General features: G+C 40.3%; 3 protein-coding genes, 3 long non-coding RNA genes and 1 pseudogene across 9 annotated transcripts; 4 read left to right on the top strand and 3 right to left on the bottom strand.

Annotated features, from left to right (window-relative positions):
- The first annotated feature begins 615 nt into the window (after positions 1–615).
- LOC103394244 (receptor-transporting protein 3-like) lies at positions 616–1,801 on the top strand. Its single transcript, XM_008331475.3, has 2 exons — positions 616–843; positions 1,209–1,801. The coding sequence occupies exons 1-2, from the start codon at positions 692–694 to the stop codon at positions 1,537–1,539; spliced, it is 483 nt and encodes a 160-aa protein (XP_008329697.1). The 5' UTR covers positions 616–691; the 3' UTR covers positions 1,540–1,801.
- A 151-nt stretch (positions 1,802–1,952) lies between these two features.
- Positions 1,953–10,332, top strand: LOC103394235 (5-hydroxytryptamine receptor 3C-like). Of its 4 annotated transcripts, XM_025065459.1 has the most exons (21): positions 1,953–2,687; positions 3,342–3,399; positions 3,512–3,564; positions 3,661–3,709; positions 3,821–3,987; positions 4,104–4,148; positions 4,628–4,734; positions 4,829–4,998; positions 5,127–5,290; positions 5,366–5,576; positions 5,888–6,064; positions 6,156–6,343; positions 7,187–7,250; positions 7,653–7,816; positions 7,925–7,969; positions 8,113–8,219; positions 8,302–8,471; positions 8,546–8,712; positions 8,996–9,206; positions 9,400–9,612; positions 9,697–10,332. In XM_025065459.1, the coding sequence occupies exons 3-21, from the start codon at positions 3,553–3,555 to the stop codon at positions 9,960–9,962; spliced, it is 2,697 nt and encodes an 898-aa protein (XP_024921227.1). In that variant the 5' UTR covers positions 1,953–2,687; positions 3,342–3,399; positions 3,512–3,552; the 3' UTR covers positions 9,963–10,332. The 4 variants fall into 4 exon arrangements, with proteins under 4 accessions (XP_024921227.1, XP_024921220.1, XP_024921223.1 ...); XM_025065452.1 differs by having other exon boundaries at positions 3,174–3,564; XM_025065455.1 differs by lacking the exon at positions 3,342–3,399 and having other exon boundaries at positions 1,953–3,341; positions 3,452–3,564.
- Positions 4,417–5,233, bottom strand: LOC112488605 (uncharacterized). The gene is made up of 2 exons (XR_003052842.1): positions 5,094–5,233; positions 4,417–4,993 (listed from the first exon to the last, which is right to left on the bottom strand). It is a non-coding gene; the product is annotated as an uncharacterized LOC112488605 (long non-coding RNA).
- LOC112488604 (uncharacterized) lies at positions 5,428–9,120 on the bottom strand. The gene is made up of 3 exons (XR_003052841.1): positions 8,987–9,120; positions 7,434–7,830; positions 5,428–5,552 (listed from the first exon to the last, which is right to left on the bottom strand). It is a non-coding gene; the product is annotated as an uncharacterized LOC112488604 (long non-coding RNA).
- A 419-nt stretch (positions 10,333–10,751) lies between the features above and the next one.
- On the top strand, positions 10,752–13,977 carry LOC103394303 (5-hydroxytryptamine receptor 3A-like; annotated as a pseudogene).
- A 529-nt stretch (positions 13,978–14,506) lies between these two features.
- LOC103394206 (5-hydroxytryptamine receptor 3A-like) lies at positions 14,507–18,407 on the top strand. Its single transcript, XM_017031218.2, has 8 exons — positions 14,507–15,197; positions 15,298–15,342; positions 15,886–15,992; positions 16,105–16,274; positions 16,356–16,516; positions 16,661–16,868; positions 17,638–17,847; positions 17,940–18,407. Exons 1-8 carry the CDS (start codon positions 15,021–15,023, stop codon positions 18,245–18,247), a joined length of 1,386 nt encoding a protein of 461 aa, XP_016886707.1. The 5' UTR covers positions 14,507–15,020; the 3' UTR covers positions 18,248–18,407.
- Positions 18,408–19,987: 1,580 nt separating this feature from the next.
- On the bottom strand, positions 19,988–21,159 carry LOC107989781 (uncharacterized). The gene is made up of 2 exons (XR_001761280.1): positions 20,509–21,159; positions 19,988–20,457 (listed from the first exon to the last, which is right to left on the bottom strand). It is a non-coding gene; the product is annotated as an uncharacterized LOC107989781 (long non-coding RNA).
- Positions 21,160–21,165: the final 6 nt, after the last annotated feature.

The following is a 21,165-nucleotide window of genomic DNA, read 5'->3' as shown; positions in this document are numbered from 1 at the left end:
TTTTTGTTTTGTTGACCTTCAAAAGCATGATTAATTTTTCACCTTTTTACTAAACATCTACCGGTGATCACAGAAACATTATATATAATGTGCCTTCTACAATTCAACCAAACATTTGTCAAATTTAATTCGTACATTTCGGTAACTGAAAGAAGATAAGGTGCCCGTAATCAATGTTACTGTACAACCTAAGTTCCCCCAAACCCCTGTAGTACCGTAGTTCATCCAGCAGGTGCCACTACCGCTCGATCGAAACGGAAAACGAATTACTCTTCACTGCGTCTGTGAGATTAGTTAAATTAAATGTTTAACATTTAAGTACAATTCAACATTTGAAATATTATTTAGTCCAAAATGAAGCATTTTACTTCAAAACGTATATTTCTCGTGTGCTGTTTTAATTGCTGTGTTCATGTTCTAAATTCAATTTTGCTCATGTGCAATATTTGCAATGCCCTTAAACGCTTCACATCTTTCCAGAATGTGTTGTGAATCATCGGGTTACTTGGGATATGCCAAGATGACAATATTTGGTCTCTATGGTAATAAGAAACCTAAGGAAACCGAAATTTAAGTTTCAGTTTCCCTTCCCAGTCAATAAAGGCCTGTTGAACCGGAGTGATGCGTCACAAACCCGAGCTGCATCTTTAGTGGAGACATCAGCTGAGTCGTGCGTTAAGAAACTGAGAGAATGTTGTCACTGCCGGACTGGAGTCGTATCTTCCAGGGAGAAGCCAATGGACTTTTGCATGGTGACAACTGGAATCTGGAATTTGACAACTCTATTATATCCGAACAGCCACAACAGGGATGGAAGGGGTACATCAGGAGCACAAGTGCAAGGTCAGTGGTTTTATCCTATATATATCCTGTATATATATCTATGAAAAATTAGACCCTCAATTACATAGCTAAATTAAAGCACAGGGGTTTCCAAAATGGGGGGCACAGGCAGGTAAATAAATTAAAGTCTCAGTCTATATAGTCTTAAAAAGTTCTAAACAAAGTGGCAACTGAAAGGTTTTTTTAATGTGTTGACTTGAAGGAGTATGGAAGTGTATTGCTGCCACACTATGAAAAAAAAAATTGGCTCAGCCTCACGTAACTACGTGATAATGAACCTTTTTTTTTCCTCAGGAGAGAGGCACAACCAGATACAGATCCATTTGTTGTCATTTTAACTGATTAGTGCCATTTGTCCCTAAAAGGTTCCAGTGCACCGGGTGCCGCAGAGCCTGGCCTTCCAACCGAGTGATGGTGATCTTTCACATGTCCCTGGTGAACGGGCAGGGCCAGGTTAAAGTGAGGCGCTTCCGCCAGAACTGCAAGAGGTGCACCAGCGCCCCAATGGTTGATCCAGATATAGATGCACAGAACATCGCCGTCCTCATGAAGAATCTGGTGAAAAAGATAAGAATCAAGTGTTACGGTGAATCACTGGATCAAGGCACCTTCAATCGTGAGAAGCTTGAAGTCAAGAGTCCTCATGAGCCTGATCACTGTGAGGGATGTTTGGCAGGCATCTGTACAAGAGAGTAAGCTATTTATAACGCTCTCCAGCTCTAATTAGCTGCTGATGCTTATTTGCAATTGCAATAATGTGTTACCCTCGGTTTTTTTTCTCAGATTTAATATTTGGAATATTTATCACAACCGTTGTCTTGCTTGTATTCCTACTTGTCCTGTGCAACTATCTTAATATTTACCACCATAAATGTATTAGGTAAAGCTGTTTTGCCTAATGATGAAATGAATGGCATTGCACTGAAGTGTGTGAAGGTATTAAAATGTTGGAAAGACACAGAGTGTCGTGGTAAATTTTGCATCACACCAAATCATGTTATAAATTCCAGTCAGTGGCCTTTATAATACATGAGGGTGGGATATGACATCACCTGTTCTAACAGCCAGACAGACATGTTGGACGTGCATTTTGGTAGGTGGTAAGCAGTAATCTAGAAAGAAAAACAAACATATCAAATATGTATGTGTTATTGTGTGTTAAAAATAGTCACACGTTCCTTCCGAGCTGAGTCATGACATGGTGTGTTTAAACCTGTCTTACTTGAAAGCTTGAAGCCTTGAGTCCACGGAGCAAAAGAGGCGGAAATAGAGGTTATGTACTGATTCTTAACTATACATCATGGATGATAGCAGTGATACTGACTGAGAAATTAAGTTATTAATTATTTCCATATTTTCTATGTATACATATCAAGGTGTCTGTATGAAAAATATATATTTTATTTATTTTTGTAATATGGGCACATATGTGTAATACTCTTTATTCTTTCTGTTTTTATATTTTCTCTAAATATAAAATAAAAATTTGATCACAAAAAAAACAGTGCAGTTGTAATTTGGAAACCAACACAGTCATAATGACGCATGAGAATGTGTGGTGTGGGAGAGATAAACGACTGACAACAGAAAAACAAAATAAAGTGTGTTTTTCTTTCAGTTTCTTTTCTCTCAGTTTTGATTATTGAAAACTGTTATCGGCAAACTGATGAAATACTAAGGAGAAGAAGCAAAACTTAAGGAAAACTGGGAAATGGAACCGAAAAGGAAAACAGGATTTAAGTTTCATTTCCTCCTACTTTTTTTTTTTTTTTTATGGCTGTGCAGCTGTTTTTCCTTCTTCTTTTTTTAGGAGCAGTTGATTCGAAACTACGGTGGCCCTGAAGGTCAAAACACAACATTTCACAAAACACTACTGAGATGTCGTTAATGTTATGTTTTGCTGAAATGTTCAAACCCAATAGAAGCGTGTTTGGATTTTTTTTTTTTTTTTAGCTTTTTGGCACATGTTTCTGAGGGTAATACTACATTATTATAGCTGCTGTTGTACTTTTTATTATTATTAGTCTTTAGATACTAATGTGTACTATTGCATTTCATCTTATGTATCTATATCTATATATCTATATTACCTATGATATATGATAATAATTAAAATTATTGTTATACTTACTGTTATACTGCTGCTAAGTATAATTATATTTTATGTTGCATCGTTGCATTGGCTCCATGTTTCACACCTTAAATGTTCCAGATACATTTCACGTGCTACAGTTTCATGTTTTTTTATTATTATTATTATTCAAAATGCATTATGATGTCATTCTTTCTCACTTGAGCCCAAAGTCCATACATTTCTATCTGTCCAACAGGGTGGTTAGCTCCGAGGCAGGTAGCTGTACAGGTGTACAGGTTGCCTAACAAACGGATGACTAGTTACTTGGGTTGAGACTTAGTTAACCGAATAGGTAGTTTGTCTCACGCCAGAGGACACCTGTGTCTCACTGGCCGTCCCCATTCTATTTGCATCCGACCAGCAGGTGTGACACCGATGCTGCTGTGGCTCCGTCCTCGTCCATCTCCCAGTCACACTCTGAGGTTTCAAAGATCAAACTGTTTTGTTTGTTCTGTTTTGTATGAAACCACCCAGATGAAAAGTAGCTGCCTTGTTATCCACGTTATTTGCAAGTTGCGAAATGTATATCTTCAGACTGAGTTCAGTTTGGACAGAATTGTTTCCCGCTTTTCACCATGGCAGCGCAGGTAAAGAACTACTCCTGTCAAAATAAAAGCTGTATAAACTGCAGTATCATATTTTTACTCTTCTGAAAAAACTGCTCTTGTCTGTGTTGATTTCAGTGGCTTCGTCCTATATTTCCATTGACCCTGGCTGTGATTTTCACGTCCAGTAAGTGTTTGTTAACATCTCTATCTTCTGCATACATTTGAAGACCATAAAATTCTTTGCCATGTTCATGTTTCGTTAAATTACAAGCGAACAACCTGTGACTTTTTACAGCAGCTGAATGCAGTGACTTCACGGTGAACTGCTCTGAGCCGACCCAGACATCCCTGCTGGATGCTCTGACTCCGGTCTTTAACCTCAGCACCATACGGCCCGTCATGAACATGTCGACCTGTACCAACATCAGCACCTCATTCACCTTGTATGGAATTCTAGGCGTAGTAAGTATAGTCTCTCTAAGACACAGGCTTTGTTAAGACATTTGTACAGTTGACGTACATACACCCAGCAGGTTCTCTGAAGTATCCATTCTACAACCATGTTTTCTGTCTTCCAGGATGAAAAGGCTCAACTCTTGAACACCTATCTTTGGATAAATTATGTAAGTCTTGAAATCACTCATGTACCTTCAAAATGGGCTTCTTTTTTTTTTAGTAATTTTGTTGAAATACAGGGCCACATCAAAAAGCCATAAGAGAGAGACCATTTGAAATGGTGTTAGATTAAAAGTAAAAACCTGTTAAGTTACATCTCTAACAGCATTGATGAAGGTTTTTGTTTTTCAGTTTCAGTGCATATTGAATAGAAACCCGCAAAGCTTTCTCCTCTCAAAAACAGAAAGAAAATTTTACAGGGAAACCCCATTTCAGTTCCTGGACAAGGCAGAAAAACTGGTTTGTTTATTTCTGGCGTTTCGTGTACCAGACACATCCTCCACATTCCACAAAAACATTATCGATGGAAACTCTGCTTGCAAGAGTATTTAGACTTAAATTCAGTATTTGTAGAGAAATAGCTTTGACCTTTTTGACTCACCCTGTTATAGTTGTCATAGCAGTCATAACAACGCTGTTGTTGCAGTGGTGGGTGAATGAGTTCATCAGCTGGGATCCAGACCAGTGTGGTACCGACAAAATTGCTCTGCCCAGAGATAAATTTTGGATGCCGGATATTGTCATCAATGAGTTGTGAGTATAATATTTTCTGTGAAAATTTCCAGCCTGTTCTTAAAACTGAACTCCCCGTTGGTAACATTTTGTTCTGTTCTGTCTTTGTCCACAGCATGGATGAAAACACAGCACCTTATGTTCCGTACATTTACATACACAGCGATGGCACAGTTCGTGACGCTCAGCCGGCCAAAGTTGTCAGCTCCTGTAACCTTGATATTTATAACTTCCCCTTTGACGTGCAGAACTGCACACTGACCTTTAACTCCTACCTCCACTATGGTGAGAAACAGACAGCGGTCAGCAAAGAAGAAAAATTGTAAAAAAGTAACCTTTAAGTGACTTTTAACTGGTCACCTTTTTAAATTCACACTCACGTATATCCACTGCTGTTTTTTCCTCCTCCTCAGCGTCAGATATTCAACTTTTTTTGGCAAAAGGTGCCGAAGACATCACAGAGCACTCCAAGCATGTCATGACCACCATGGGGGAGTGGGAGCTGCTGGACATCACCACCAACAAGATCAGGGCACACCAGCATGACATGATGTACATCGACGAGCTGATATTCCATGTATGTTGACTTGAACTGTCTGTGAAATCAGTAAATGGACAAAAACTTAATAAATGTGTCTTCATCGTCCCACAGATCTCAGTGAGACGCAGATCCACTCTGTACGTGGTGAACCTGCTGATCCCCAGCTGCTTCCTGATCACAGTCGACCTCTTCAGTTTCCTGCTGCCTCCTCATACTGTGGACAGATCCTCCTTCAAGATGACCCTCATCCTGGGCTACACCGTCTTCCTGCTCATCATGAACGACCTGCTGCCCATCACTGGGAACAAGATACCGCTCATAAGTTTGTTGGAAAAAAAAAATTCAATTTATTTCAATGTAACATTCTCCTTTGACCAAAACCCAGACCATATTAGGAAACATGACACCATCAGGCCTAGAAAGAGTACCTGCAAAACAAATATGGGTTTGTAAGTCAGATTAGTGTTAAAATAGTATTTTCATAAACTGACACTTGGCTGAGGGTATTTTATATTTAGATAATTCTAATGTGCGAGAAAACAGATTTTCGTAGCTGCCAAACAGTAAAACCTTGAGACTGAGACTTTACCTTCTCTGATTTTCCTTCTTTTTTAATTTTTTTTTCAATAACAGACGTGTTCTTCTCTCTGTGCCTGGCTCTGATGGTGGCCAGTCTTCTGGAGACGATCATCATCACAAACCTGCTGTGTGGCTCTGCCAAAGTGTCTTCTCTCCCTCACTGGATCCAAGTGTTTATTTTCCAAATTCTAGGCAGACTTGTTTGTCTGCCTTACAAGCCTAAAAGCTCAGGTGTCACTTTGGAGTTCACAGAATGACTAAAGCATGTCTAGTGAAGGGAAACTCTCTAAACCGACTTTTTGATTTCTGGTTTTTAAAATAGAACCGGAGCAAAGATCCGCAGAGGCAAAACCTGCGGCTGAAGGGAAGACTCCAGAACAGATTCAGGGTCCAGAAATGGAAGAGAAGGCCGTGCAGGAGCTGAAGAGTCTGAGCAAGGACCTCCAGGCTCTGCGCCTGCATGTGGAGCAGCACTTTGGTGGAAGTCAAAGTTCAGAGGAGTGGATGCAGGTGGGTTTCATCATAGACCGCCTGCTCTTCTGCCTCTACATCTTCTTTATAACAGTCAGCGTGATTACTATCATCATCATGTGGTATAACTCATACTAGCAAACGCTGGTTTCTGTTTTTGAAAGGATCCATTTATGTCAAAAAAGTGTCCTGGTAGTGTCTTCCTTGTATCTGTGTTGGTCAATCGTTGTCTTAAAGCAACATTTCTGTAGTAAAGACAGTATATTCTACACATCATGTACACGTTCATTATATAATATATATATAATTTAACCAATGGCAAAGGCTAAGGGCTACAGCTGGAGTCCATTTCAACCTTTTCTGTTTTAATGTGGAATTCTGAAATGGAGGGAATCCCTGTTTGAAGAATAAACTTGTTTGGATTTTCCTCTGACTTTTTCAATGGAATTTATTTGAAAATTCTATCCATCGATCTATCTAGCTATCTATCTATTTCTTTGTCTATCTAACGAGCTAGTAAGCTAGCTCGCTAGATAAACATATAGATAGCTTGCAAGCTAACTATGTAGCTAGCTAGCTATGAAGCTATCTAGCCATCTAATATATTTATCTATTTATTTATTCTACCAATATATGTATAAAGAGCAAACTCAATGTTATATATAAAGAACCAATTCCAAAATTTAACTATAAAAAATGGAAGAAAAAAAAGCACTAATCAAATTAAAATCACACTTTTGATTTTTTTTTTTTTTTTTTTTTTGATAGAAATATAAGAGCAGAGCTCACTTATATTTTTGGTTAAAAGGGAACTTTTCAGGGCAGCTTTCAGAACCTGGAGGCCACACAGACTAACCAGCACTTTTGACCAAATGTTTTTAGTGCTGCCCACCGAAAGTCAAGTCGTCTAAGCTTCTATTCATCCTCACCTTTCTGCTCATGCATGGTAAGTCAAGCTTCACTTACAGATACTACTACTAGTACTAGTTCAGATACTTACACAAAGCTGTGTTTTGTAGTATTATTACTTTAGTCAGTGCTGCCCTCTGACAATCTCTCAATACTACGTGATTACTACATAATACTGCATTTTGAACATCACCACACCCATGCTCTGACTAAGAAATACCATTTGGCAGTTGTTGTATTCATTTGTAGGTGTTTACGCCCAGTGTTTTTCCAAGAACTACATTTTAGTTTTTCAACTGCAAAGTAGAGAGAACAACATTTTTTTGACATTATTCTCTGTAATTTAAGTTACAGTCATCATCTCATATTGACTATAAACTGAATACAAACTGTGACCTTCAACAGCAGCACGTACACGTCTCTGTCCTCTCGTCCGTAGCTGGTTGCAGTTCCGTTGCACTGAACTGTTCTCGCCCCGACACGCTGGCTCTGCTGGAGGCTCTGACGCCGGTCTTCAAACTGAATTCCATTCGACCGGTGATTAATTCATCTACACCGACCACCGTCGACATCTCCTTCATTCTGTTTGGCATCTTAGGCGTGGTAGGAGACGCCGCCTGTTATAAAAAGATAAGAAACACAACAAAGTTGATTGTTTAGTTTAACTATTTCCAGCTGAATTAAAGAGACTTTTGTTTTGTTTTTTTTAAGGATGAAAAGGCTCAAATTCTCAAAACCTTCATTTGGCAAACTTTAGTAAGTATTTCATTTGATATTTGAATAAATTTGAATTGTACAGGATGATACCGTGCAACAGTAATATTTACTACCCTCTGATTCTGTGCTATTGTGTTGAGTTTTGTTGCCTAGGAACACTAAAATAAGGGTTCACATTGCAGACTTGGAAAAATGAGTTCATCAGCTGGGATCCAGAAGAGTGTGGCTCCTCCTGGATCACAGTTCCCAGAACTTTGCTCTGGGTTCCTGATGTGGTCATCAATGAGTTGTGAGTTCATTCTCTCCCGTTCAACACATATGAAAGGTACTTTACCAACCTCGATACGTGTTTCGTCTTTCTCACCCTGCAGTATGGACCAGAACTCGGCTCCGTCTGCACCATACTCCTACCTTAATTCTGATGGCCGGATCTTGGACGCACAGCCTGTCAGAGTGATCAGCTCCTGCAAGCTGGACATCTACATGTTTCCCTTTGACTTACAAAACTGCACTTTCAGCTTCAACTCCTACCTTTACTTTAGTAAGAAAAGAAAAACATGACTAATATGCTCCTTATTCTAAAAGGTTTATGTCACTTTATAATGTCCTTTTCAGAGTCGGAAATCGAGCTTCAGTTATCTATATCAGCAGAAACCGTAGATAAGCTGTCTAAGGAAGTGATCGCAACCATGGGTGAGTGGGAACTTATTGGCATCACAGCGAAGAAGTTTGAATTACCGAGCACACAGAATGGCACCACGTATGAGGAGCTACGCTTCTATGTGAGGACACACTCAAAACACACACTGAAAATATGGATATTTAACATATTTGTTATACACACACTGAAAATATGGATATTTAACCTATTTGTTATGAACACAACTGGAAAAACTCAGAAAATCGACATCTTCCATGAAACAAATGTTTCGAGTTTTAGTTTCTAAATGAAAAGAAATATGAAAAATGGGACTTTTTGTAGATTGAGGGATTTGCAGGCAGTCATGCATAAATAAAAACAGCAAAAACTGACACTCATCTATATACCTGTCATACCTGCTGTAGATCTCAGTGAGGCGCCGTTCCACCATGTACGTGGTGAACATGCTGATCCCCAGCTGCTTCCTCGTCACCGTCGACCTCTTCAGTTTCCTGCTGCCTCCACAGAGCGTGGACAGAGCCCTCTTCAAGATGACCCTCATCCTGGGCTACACCGTCCTGATGCTCAACATGAACGACATGCTGCCCATCACTGGGAACACCATCCCCCTCATAAGTCAGTGAACCATCAACCAGTGAATCATCTTATTGAAATGTAATAATTACAATTATTAGAAGAGCAGAGCATAAGAACAGCAGGCAACTTCACTTAGGTTCAATGTAAATCCTGGAAACCTTTTTGGAAGAACGATGAAAACCAGGAATCAAACTGATAAAATCATTCACTGTTGCTGTTCCTGTGATGACAGACGTGTTCCTGTCTCTGTGCCTGGGTCTCATGGTGGTCAGCCTCCTGGAGACTATCGCTGTCACCAACCTGCTGCGTGGATCTGTTCATTACGCCCGACTTCCTCGGTGGATCAGAGTGTTGGTTCTCCGTATCCTGGGCCCTTTGGTGCGACTTCCTCTGAAGCCCAGCAGTCGGCAGGAGGACACGGTCATCTCCAATCCTGCAGCAGATGGTAGTACAGGATCTAAACCCATGGATGAGGTCATTAGGAGTTCAGTGAGAGCTGATCTCACCTGTCAGTGTATCTCCTCCACAGTTGAAATGAAACCGTCCATTCGTGCGGAGCAGGAAGGATCACTGAGTTCGGACGGATCCCTGGTGGAGCTGAAGGTCCTGGGCACGGAGCTCCAGACTGTCAGACGTCTCGTGGACAAGGCGCTGAACCAGAGCCAGAGCTCAGAAGAGTGGATCCAGGTGGGGCTGGTCATCGACCGCCTGCTGTTCCTCCTCTACATCGGCTTCTTGTTGGTCAGCTTCATGACCATCATCATTTTGTGGGCGAAGTCCAACAGCATCACCTGATATATGTCGCAAATACAGAGTGGATTTGTTTAAGACTGTGTGGTGTTTTCAATCATAATTTTAAAAATAATAATTAATTAAAAACATATTTCAATCAGCAATTTTTAAATAAATTACTAGACATTTCATGCGATTCACAGGTTGTCATTAATGTGTTGTAACAATAGGTTTTGTTTATTGTAGAAAAACATCTATTTTTAATATAGAATATGACATAAATAAACTAATTAATCAATCAGGTGTGTATTTATGAAGTCTTTCATCTTTTCATTGAAACCATGTGTCAGTAAATACAGTTTAATTACCTTTAGATAAATAATCCTGTTTCTAATGATGGTGTTCTTAGGTATACAATCACTTTAAGCCTTTTGGGTTTCTAATGATGGTGTTCTTAGGTATAGATTTAAATTTTTAGATTTAAATTTTTTTTTTTTTTTGCTATGCAATTATTAGTGTAATTCCACCTAAACTGATTACAGGGTCTAAACCGTAGAACATAAAAAAACTGAAATTCCCCTTTTTGTAGTAAAAGAGACTTTAGATTTAGAAGAACCAAAAACAAGCCACTGGATCCACAGGAGAGAGTGGAACAGCCTCTCAGACGCAGGTGTTGAAAAATACCAACGGCTCAGTGGTTATTGAAGGTGTTCAACAACAACCTCCTGCTTCAGCTCCGTCTTCTTATTAGAGACACAGCAACACCAATGCAGCGCATTCACTGCCAGAAGGAGCTGCGTCTCATTATAACATAACAAAGTCACAGGTTGTGGACGTCGCAGCAGGTCCATCATGAGTCCAACCCAGCAGTGTGTCTCAGCTCTGCTCCTGATGTCAGGTAACATGGACTGTTTTATCATTTCCTACGAAGGGAAATCACTGTGATTACTTCAGCCGTCATTTTTATTTCTGTCTAATACGAAGAAGTTAATTGAGCTTCACAGTTCACTGGTGTTGACACCAGAGTTTTGAAGGAAACGTAAACAGTGCTAATCTTTATATGGTATAAGTCTTGTATCTGTGAGCTTCCTTATGTCGAAATGTACATGTTACTCTCAAAAGCTGGGGTTTTTTTTTGTCAAAGAATATTTGATGTTTTAAACTAGGTGACTATATTGCCTAATTTATTGGCGTAGTACGTCTGAGTAACCGGTGGCGCCTCCTCCTCTCAGCCTCTGTTTGTTTCAGTAAACTGTCCTGTAAAGAGGGTCACAGCGGCCCGACCCACGAGTCCATGCAGGCCGTTTTTGACATGCAACCATTCAGACCGGCAGTGAACCTCAGTAATCCCACCATCACCAACATCTCCTTCACCCTGTATGCTGTCCTGGGAGTGGTGAGGACATCACAGCTGTCAGAAAACTCTAACTCTAGATGTATATTTAGATTGATTGATTAACTTTTGTCTTAGTTTGATGGCTTACTCTAGATGTATATTTAGATTGATTGATGTTTAACTTTTGTCTTAGTGTGATGGCTTTTTTCAGAACCTTCTGTTGTGTTGTTGTCATGGCAGAATGAGAAGACCCAGATTCTGACTACTTTTCTGTGGCTCAGACTGGTGAGTAACATAGAATTATACACAGGTACTGCATACTGGACGTACAGGTTTGTAGATATTCTTATTGATCTGCATTTCCAACAGTACTGGCACCACGAGTTCTTGATGTGGGACCCTGAAGAGTGCGACGGTCTCACCAAGATTTCCCTCCCTGTGAAGAACCTCTGGTCCCCTGACATTATTGTGTATGAGTTGTAAGTACACATGCAGTGTGGTGTGTGTGAAACAATCAGACTCTCCATTTTAACTCGGTAACTTGTCAGACGGCAGAATTTGTTCCTGAAAGAAAATTCACATTTTTTGGACCAGATTAGACTTTAAAAGTACAGACCACCTTTTACGTCATTCAGACTTACTGACCTTTAACCCCTCCAGTGTGGATGATGACGTCTCCCAGGCTTGTCCTTACGTCTACGTCAACCACACGGGCCACATCCGTTGGGACAGGATGCTGCGGCTCGTCTCCGCCTGCAACCTGGAAATCTTCAGTTTTCCATTTGACGTGCAGAACTGCACCTTTACCTTCGGCTCATACATGCACACGAGTGAGAAGATCCTGCTTCACAAATGCACACTGTCACATCAGTACAGCCGTAGGCGAGGGCACACACTCGTGTTAAACGTCTTTGTTCAGTCGCTTCATATAAATGTCTGATTTTTCTGGATACAGTCAAGGACGTCAGGGTCAGTCCGGCCCTGACCTTTGCGGAGATGTCAGGAAACTCAAAGCGTTACCTGGAAGCCAGTGGGGAGTGGGAGCTGGTGGACATCCTGGGAGAGACGTCCATCCTCCAGTTTGGGATTGACGAGTGGGACATCATCACTTTCTGGGTAAAAAGAAAAAAACGATTGACACGAACCTGCTGGAAAAATTAAATCTAAGAAAAAAACGATTGACACGAACCTGCTGAATTAAATCCCATTAACTCGGAACACCTCCCTGTCCACCAGGTGGTCATCAGACGACGTCCAGTTCTCTACGTGGTCAACCTGCTCATCCCCAGCTCCTTCCTCATGCTCATCGACATCTTGTCCTTCTACCTGCCGCCACACAGCGTCGACCGCGCCTCCTTCAAAATGACCCTCATTTTGGGCTACACCGTCTTCCTGCTCATCATGAACGACCTGCTGCCCAGCACCGCCAACGGCACGCCCATCATAGGTCGGAGCTGGTGACATGTTCTATCAGCTCTAACTCTAGGATCACACAAACGTCTGTAACTCTCACCTCTTCCTCCCTGGTTTGGCTTCAGGTATCTATTTCTCCGTTTGCCTGGCGCTCATGGTCATCAGTCTCCTGGAGACAGTCATCATCACCAACGTCCTCCACCACAGCTCCATGAAGTATCAGGAGGTCCCACACTGGGTCAGGGTGCTCATTCTCAAACACATTGCCAACCTCATCTGCTACCGTTGGCCAGAGGATGAGAAGCCTTCTTCAATAAAGACAGAGGAACCTGAGAGTTCAAACTGCAGCTCAGGACCAGTGATCATCCAACCAGCTGACCTCATCCAACCAGCTGACCTGAGTGCTGTCCAGCAGCCCAACAACAGTGGAGGTATTTCAACACCTTTACACAGACACGTGACTTCATGGTGATTTAATGTTAGCGTCAGGTCAAACATCTAAACAACTTCTCCAACTGGTAGAAAACTGACATTTCTCTGATAGGGTTTATTGAATATTTATTAAACATTTTGAGTTTATAGACATAATAAATTATAATAGATTTATAGACAAGAACATTTCTGGGCTAATTTATGTCAATTTCTGAGAGAATGTGTGGCTGAATTAAATGTATGGTCAGATGAACATTAAATTCTCACATTTGTTTTCTTTGTTAATCACTAGTTATCATTTATTTTTTTTCTTCTCTCATCGATTTCTATATTTTTCTATATGCACTTGACTATTTTAACTTTTAGTTTTTTATTATTACTAGTTTTTGTATTTGGTGTGTTTGGTGTTTATTTTCAGGTTTAACCTTTTCTGCTCACATTAACATGTAACTGATATAAAATACGTGGGTCATGTTAAAATATTATCAGTCGTTAAATTTTCTAACTAAAAAACAAACCCTGACCTGGTCACAGCAGATGGTTGGTCCTGTCCACAGAGCTGTGGTTAACGAAGGCTCTAATTGGACTTCCTGTCTCTCTGATGTTCCTGTGCCGTGAACAGCAGCTGTGACTGATCTACACCAGATCTGTCAGTACCTGGGTGACCTCCGCGCTCACCTCACCTCGCTGCAGAAGGAGAGCGAGCTGCAGAACCAGTGGTGCCACGTGGGGTACGTCCTGGACTTCCTGCTCTTCCGCATCTACCTGCTGCTCATATCCTGCTACGCCATGGTCATCATCTCCATGTGGTGCATCTGGATCAGCCAGACCTGAACAAGGAATCAAATGATGTCATTTCATTCAGGGGCAAAACAAGAAAGTTTCTATAATTACACATTATTTTTCATCATCGTCGTACAGTGAGTTTGTCTTTTTATGTATAACAACTACAATATGTTTTGTGTCCTGATAATCTGTCTCTATTTTGTAAACAGTCTGAAAATAAAATATATGTTTTGTGTCCTGATAATCTGTCTTTGTAAACAGCCTGAAAATAAAAATTTCAAAACAATAAAACAGATTTTTAAATACATATATTATATACAGTATATATATACTGTATACATATACTTTTTTAACAACCTCACCTCCTGCAGTTACAGTCAGGGATTAAATAATGCACCTGTTGAGGATCCAGCCGTGATGAAGCAGACAATCCAGTCAAGTTTATCCAGTTCAGATGAGTTTCTCTGCAAGCAATAAGAAATAACCCGTAAAGTCAATATTATTCACCGGGAGGAGGTTTTAAATTTCATCTTTCATCTGGTTTCATCACTTTCTCAAAGACAGGGAAGACAGAACAGAACTTCTTCTCTTATAAGAAAACATTTGAAATAATTAAAAGAAAAAAAAGGCAAACCTGAGACCACCATGGTTGAACTGAGGCTCATCTTCATCTGCTTCATGACGCTTCACGGTAAGGACTGAAACATTTTCATCGTCTTTGGAACAGACTCTATGAACTGAGGTGGAATAAGTAAAAAAAAAAACCAATTAAACAAAATCAACTGCTTTCTGTAAATTATGATGGGATTATAATCCCAACGATAATAACATTTATATTTAGAATTGAACTGAAGTGTCAAGTGTCACTGTTTAATGGCTGCTTTGTTTCACACTGATGTCACTGGTTTGTAAATTAAGGTTTTGAGTTGTTTTTTTTTTATTATTTATCTCAACATCTACACCGAGCACAAACAGCTCTGACTTCACGGTCTTTCATCAAATATCAAGTATCGCGGTGCAGGTTCTGTTGACTTTCCATCGCTCTCCTCCTGTGGTCCCGGCTCCTACTAATATAAACAGAGGCATCGTTAATCGAGCTGATCGATATCACCTGCGTCAGACGGTGCACCTGCACCTCCACAATGTGATTTTTAATGTTCTTCCCGTTAGACCTGGGCTCAGCGTTCAACTGCAGCAGCCCGACTCCCGCAGCCTTGTTCGATGCCCTGGACAAAGAACTCTTCTCCAAAAACCTCATCCGTCCCGTGCAGGACTTTTCACGTCCACTGAACGTCTCCATCATGATCACCGTGGTGGGAATCGTGGGCGTGGTGAGTGCGTTGTACCTCAGTTCCATCAGTCACAGATGACGGTGAATTTAACGGTGCTGCATCGTTAACATCGTTAACACGCCTCGTGTTTTGTCTTCAGGATGAAAAGTCCCAAACGCTGACTACAGTCATCTGGCAAGTTCTGGTAAGAAGGACAACAGAAGGACAACTCTGACTGATTTGTATTAAATCAGAACCAGAGATTAATGATTGTATTGATTAATTGAAGGGAATTGTTAAAGAAAAACAAAGTTTACTAGTAATAAAGAAAGAAAGAATTGTTAAAGAAAAACAAAGTTTACTGGTAATAAATAAGGAGAATAGGTGTTAGAAAAAGTTAAGGTTAAGAAAGTCAGAAGCGTATGTAACAGGCAACACACAGGCACAGGAACCGCATACCTAATGGCGCCCTCGTGTGGCAAAAACTCGCATTGAATTTTCCTATTGTGAAAGGAATAAAGGGACTTTTTTAAAACTCGCATTGAATTTTCCTATTGTGGAAGGAATAAAGGGATTTTTTTTTTTGGCCGAAGTCCTGTAAACAAACAGGGTGACATATAGAGCATATAAAGAATTAAAAAAAAATAGAATTAAATCAAGAATAAAATCAAATAAACAAAAATCAGTGAAAGTTAAGAAAAGACCATAATAGAGTGAATAAAAATCAAGGATCTTGTGTTGACTGCAGCAGTGGGACATCGAGGGTCTCAGCTGGGACGACAAGGAATGTGGAAGCAACCGAGTCTCTGTTCCTCGAGAAAATCTCTGGATCCCAGACATCCATATTTTAGAGATGTGAGTGAAATGAACGCTTAAAAAAAAACATGACAAAACAAAATGATGTGACGTGAAGTAAAAACAAACAGAAATCAGTTACTTTGAGATAAAATTCTCTGATTCTGTACAGCATGGAGGAAGATCAATCTCCCAAAACTCCGTACGCCTACTTGTTCAACACCGGCCGTGTCTATGACGACCAGCCCATGAGGGTGGTCAGCGCCTGCCAGCTGAAAATCTACACTTTTCCGTTCGATATCCAGAACTGCTCCTTGACCTTTGGCCCATACCTTCACTTTGGTAAGATCCTCTGTCACGGCCTGTCGACGCCTTTGTCTCCAAACCTCTAATCCTGAGCTCCGGTCTGCTCTTTTCTTGCAGCTGCAGATGTGAGGATGGTTGAAGGCACCACAGCTGAGAAGATCCTGCAGGAGTCCACAGAGGTTCTTCACAGCAGCGGAGAGTGGGAGTTTGTGCACATCAGTGTGTCTCACTCCTCCCTAGAGTTTGACGAGGGCAAATATTCTGCAATCAAGTACTTTGTAAGCTATTTCATCAGAATTATCACAATACTGGTCACATGATGGGATTAAATCTGTTTTTTGTAGATAAACATTGAATCAAAATTTAAACTCTGCACATTCCATACCTGCGTTTTTTTTTTTGTTTGTTTGTTTTTCCGAAAGATAATTTTAAGACGTCGACCGCAGCTGTACGTGATGAACCTGCTGATCCCCAGCTGCTTCCTCATCACCGTCGACCTCTTCAGCTTCCTGCTGCCTCCACAGAGCGTGGACCGGTCGTCCTTCAAGATGACCCTCATCCTGGGCTACACCGTCTTCCTGCTCATCATTAACGATCTGCTGCCCATCACTGGGGAAACGCCGCTAATCAGTGAGGAACACAGTTACAGTTGCTCTAAGGTTCAAGTTTGTGTAGCAAACAGGGTCAAGACTCGTCAGTGTAAAGTCAAAGTTCAGCTCCGTGGACCGTGTTTAGATTTTGTTGCAATATTTGCGCTACTAATATTCCATTTTTATTAACTTCAGAGCTACTAATATTCCATTTTTATTAACTTTTTTTTTCCAAATGGATTGGATTTTGTAGATATGAACACATGAAAAAAAAAGGAATTTAGCATGTCCGATAATATCGGCCGACCAATATTATAGGCCGATACTAGCATAATATCTGTAAGAATGTTGTAATGGTATAAACGGCCGTATATTCACGTGAAAGTCACTAGATGGCAGCATTGTAGCTCATTTAATTAATCTATTTTAATGATCAGGGGATTGTACTCACAAGGCTGGTACCAGCAACTCATACAGTGGTTTGTACAGATAAATAAATAAATATTACCAGGTCAATATCGGTTGATATCGGAATTGTGTTCATATTGACAGAAAGTTAATATTGGACATTAACTCCATTAAATGTTTTTGTGGTAGTTGTGGAAAAAAAATCTGCAAACACAGCATTAACTTTCAAAACTATCTCAGAGCTGAAACAGATACAAACCTTATAAAGTTTGTCAGTGTTGTTTTTGTTGTTACTCCTGTTGTTTCATCATCTTTTTTGTTTCCTCCGTGGACGAAGGAGACGTGGTTTGGAGTTTATCCTCGAACGTCCTGCGTTCTCACCGTTTTCCTGTCTCCTGCAGATATTTTCTTCTCCATCAGTCTCATACTGATGGTGGTCAGCCTGTTGGAGACGGTGCTCATCACCCACATCCAGTTCAGCAGCAGTCAGTACAGTGAGGTCCCTCAGTGGCTCAGCGTCCTGGTCTTACGATATTTAGCCATCGTTGTTTTCATTCCTCCGATCGAGAGGAGCAACCGAGTCACAGTCTTCTTCAACCCATCTGCAAGAGGTTATTATTATTATTATTATTATTATTATTATTACTATTACTACTACTACTACTGGTATGATCATTGTTGTTTGTTTGTTTGTTTTTGACAGCCCATGCTATGAATGACAGCATCAGTAAGATCTCGAACAGAGATCTTCAGACCGTCTGCAGCCACACCACGTCAGACAAAGCCTCTGTCGACTTGGCCTTAGATGAACTGAAGAGACTGAGCGGAGAACTCATGGCCATCCGTCTGCAGGTGGACAAACATTTCCAGAGCAGCAACACCTCAGAGGAGTGGAGAATGATGGGCGAAGTCATCGACCGCCTCCTGTTTGGCCTCTACGTCATCTTCATCTCGATCAGCTTCATCATCACTGTAGCAATCTGGACCTGGAACAGCTCTTACACAGCATGAGAACAAAGGTGTGGTACAGATCCAACTGTCTTAAGTTTGCGCATAAGCAGTAGTTAAAAAAGGAAAAAAAATCACTGTTTGTCTCTAACCAGCCAATCACAGAGCAGTAATCCTCCAGCCAAAAAAGTGACGATTTTTATTTTTTCACCTAAATATAGAGGAGTGGAAAGTGACGATTTTTATTTTTTCACCTATAAAGGAGTGAATGAGGTGCCACTCATCCTTCAAAAGTTATATAACAACAACAGAAATATCAAATTTGTCATGTGTCAACAACAGCAGGATGGAAAAGTTTGTTTCCACACATTAGTTCCTAAATCTTCTAACTTTGTAAACAAACACTTCAACATTACTCACATGTCCGCCTCATCCGAGGTTTGGTTACGATAATCCAGCAAACTTGACCATATAAATGCCTTTTTTTTTTTATTTCACAACAGTTCTGTATTCTAGAAGTTGTACTTCTGCCACCTACTGGTTCATTTCCCCACAGAGAACCACCCAAACTTAACAGAAGAAAGAAAAAAAAATGGGGAAACACAGGCAGGGGGCAGGCTAACTGTATATAAACACTTCCAGTGAATTATTACTTTTATGATATTAATATCACATCATTTATAGCCACTAATGAATGACTGCAGTTCTGATGTCGGATCAGCACAAAGTCACTGTGACACTCGTTAACAGTCGAGCCACTTTTTTATTGTCAACATTATTAGAGAACAAAGGCACATTTACACAATTAATCAAAGTAACAATAATCAATATCTTCAAGAGCAGACATTTTTTATTCTGTAGTGCACGTTTAAAATCCACAGGTCTCCTGATAGAGGGCGATCTAAAGACAACGAATTAGCTGAGCTGAGGATTTTCAGTGTTTGGTGGCTCTGGTTCACGGCTCTGGGGAAGTCCGGTGGATCAGTGGTTTCCTCTTAAAGCAGCTGAGACAAAGAGGGAAGTTGTGTGTGTGTGTGAGGGGCTGGAACATGAACGCCACAATTATTGCTTTAAGCTGCTTCATGTGGGTCTGTGTTGATAATATTACATATAAAGCAAGGTCTGCAGAGGGCGCTATGTTGTATGCAGAGCTGATTTGACTTTACTTGAGGCTTAGGAAAAAAAACAATACATAAAAAGTGAATCCTTACAACCAAGAGATACTAATGATGTGAGGGTTTTGATTATATACATCAAACTGTTGGATAATTCAATTTAATTCCATTCAGGCTGTTTGTCTGGATAGTTCTAACAAAAGACGAGTTTTACAGGGAGTTTAGGAATGAAATAAAATCATTAAGTTCACTTCAAAAATGGCAAACAAACGATTATCTGACACTGATGACTTCATCTTTGAGCTTTCTACACAGTAACCTATGGCTTATAGACAAAAAAGAGAAGAAGAAGAAGAAACCAAGGAAGATGAGAGCCACCAAGTTTTCTTTGACAGAATTTCGTGCGACCAAAGTGACTTCATTTCAAGAACATTTTCATTGTGCGGAAAAAGGTGGCGCTAATCTCAGCTGTCATCTCAGACTTTGGAAAAAAAAAAATAGACATCAGTGCAAATACCTGGATTTTGTTTCTTCAGTTAGAAAACAGGTCAGTGGTGACAGGCTGGTGCCAACCAGCTACGCACAACTGCATACAGCAGGTAGAAATCAGACTTTGGGTGCGCACACACACACATACACACACACACACCAAGCAGCACTGAATGGGAGCATCTGCAGTTTAAATCTGTTCCAACCTTCATCCCCCAGAGTTTTATTGGTCCTCACGACACGTACCGTAAGTACAGACAAAGACGTGACTCCAGTCCAATGTAGATCACAGAGCATTCATTCATTCATTCATTCAGACTTAAAATAATAAATTCAATCTGCTTGTTATAAAGGGAGGCAGGGCAGTCTCAGTACTGACAACTAGTTAAACCATAAAACCTCTGAAATTAGTTTTTCTTTAATAAATAAATCATTTTTAGGTCATATAAACAAAAACAAAGTAGTAAGAGAGGAAATGAATCAAACATGGTGACAACGGTCTGGGCAGAGGCTGCGTTTGGTCTTAATGTTTTTACACGACAGGCAGTGACGTAAAAACGTACGAAATCTTCCTGTAAAGTACATGAAAAATGACCACCACAGTCACAGCTATGAATCCTGTGAGTTTAGATCTATGATGGATAACGATTCTAGGATATGTCAAATAACCTTGCGGGGCAATTATTACTCTTACACCGATTCTAGGATATGTCAAATAACCTTGTGGGGCACATTGTGCTCAAAATATGATTCCAAGTGCACCGCAACATCAGCAAGTTCTGAATCACACACCAAATTGTACATAAACAGAAAAAAATGTTGGTTTTTAGTAACACGTTATGGTGAAGTTACACCTTGTGACTGAATGTGTCTCACCTAACACTTCTGTTCAAGGACATCCAGGACATGCAGGGCCAAATTTGCATACTGTTCTGATTAGAACTTCAGATGTTGATAATACAAAATATTGTCCTATGCTATGACAGAAAATACACACCTGCCAAAACCAATCCAATCAGGTAAGACATTTTCTCAAAAGTACATTTTTTTAAACTATTTGAACAATATTTCCTCAGTATTTTTCCTGATAAGCGGTTTTGTACTTCAGCCGAGGACATGGCATCTAGTTAGTCAGGTAGTCTGAGTCTAAACCAGTGGGATGTGAAACTGTGGGTGTAGTAAGTTATCTATGGGTGAGTTATTTGGTGCAGGTGGCCCAATGGCTGCAGTGGAAAAAGGTTAATAATAAAATCATTCAAAAACTACATTTCTGACGGAGGACAGGTCGTTCCAAAAAGAATTAGTGCAAAGGTCCTGCAGAAAAACTTAACTCTGACACCATGTCCTGTAACAAAACAAGCTCATTTAAATGCGTTG

The sequence above is a fragment of the Cynoglossus semilaevis genome, chromosome 2 (assembly GCF_000523025.1).
Source record: "Cynoglossus semilaevis isolate Cse_v1.0 chromosome 2, Cse_v1.0, whole genome shotgun sequence".
In the NCBI taxonomy this organism is placed as follows: domain Eukaryota; kingdom Metazoa; phylum Chordata; class Actinopteri; order Pleuronectiformes; family Cynoglossidae; genus Cynoglossus; species Cynoglossus semilaevis.
The sequence above is the reverse complement of the archived record's forward strand: the minus strand, read 5'-3'. Positions and strand labels throughout refer to the sequence as shown.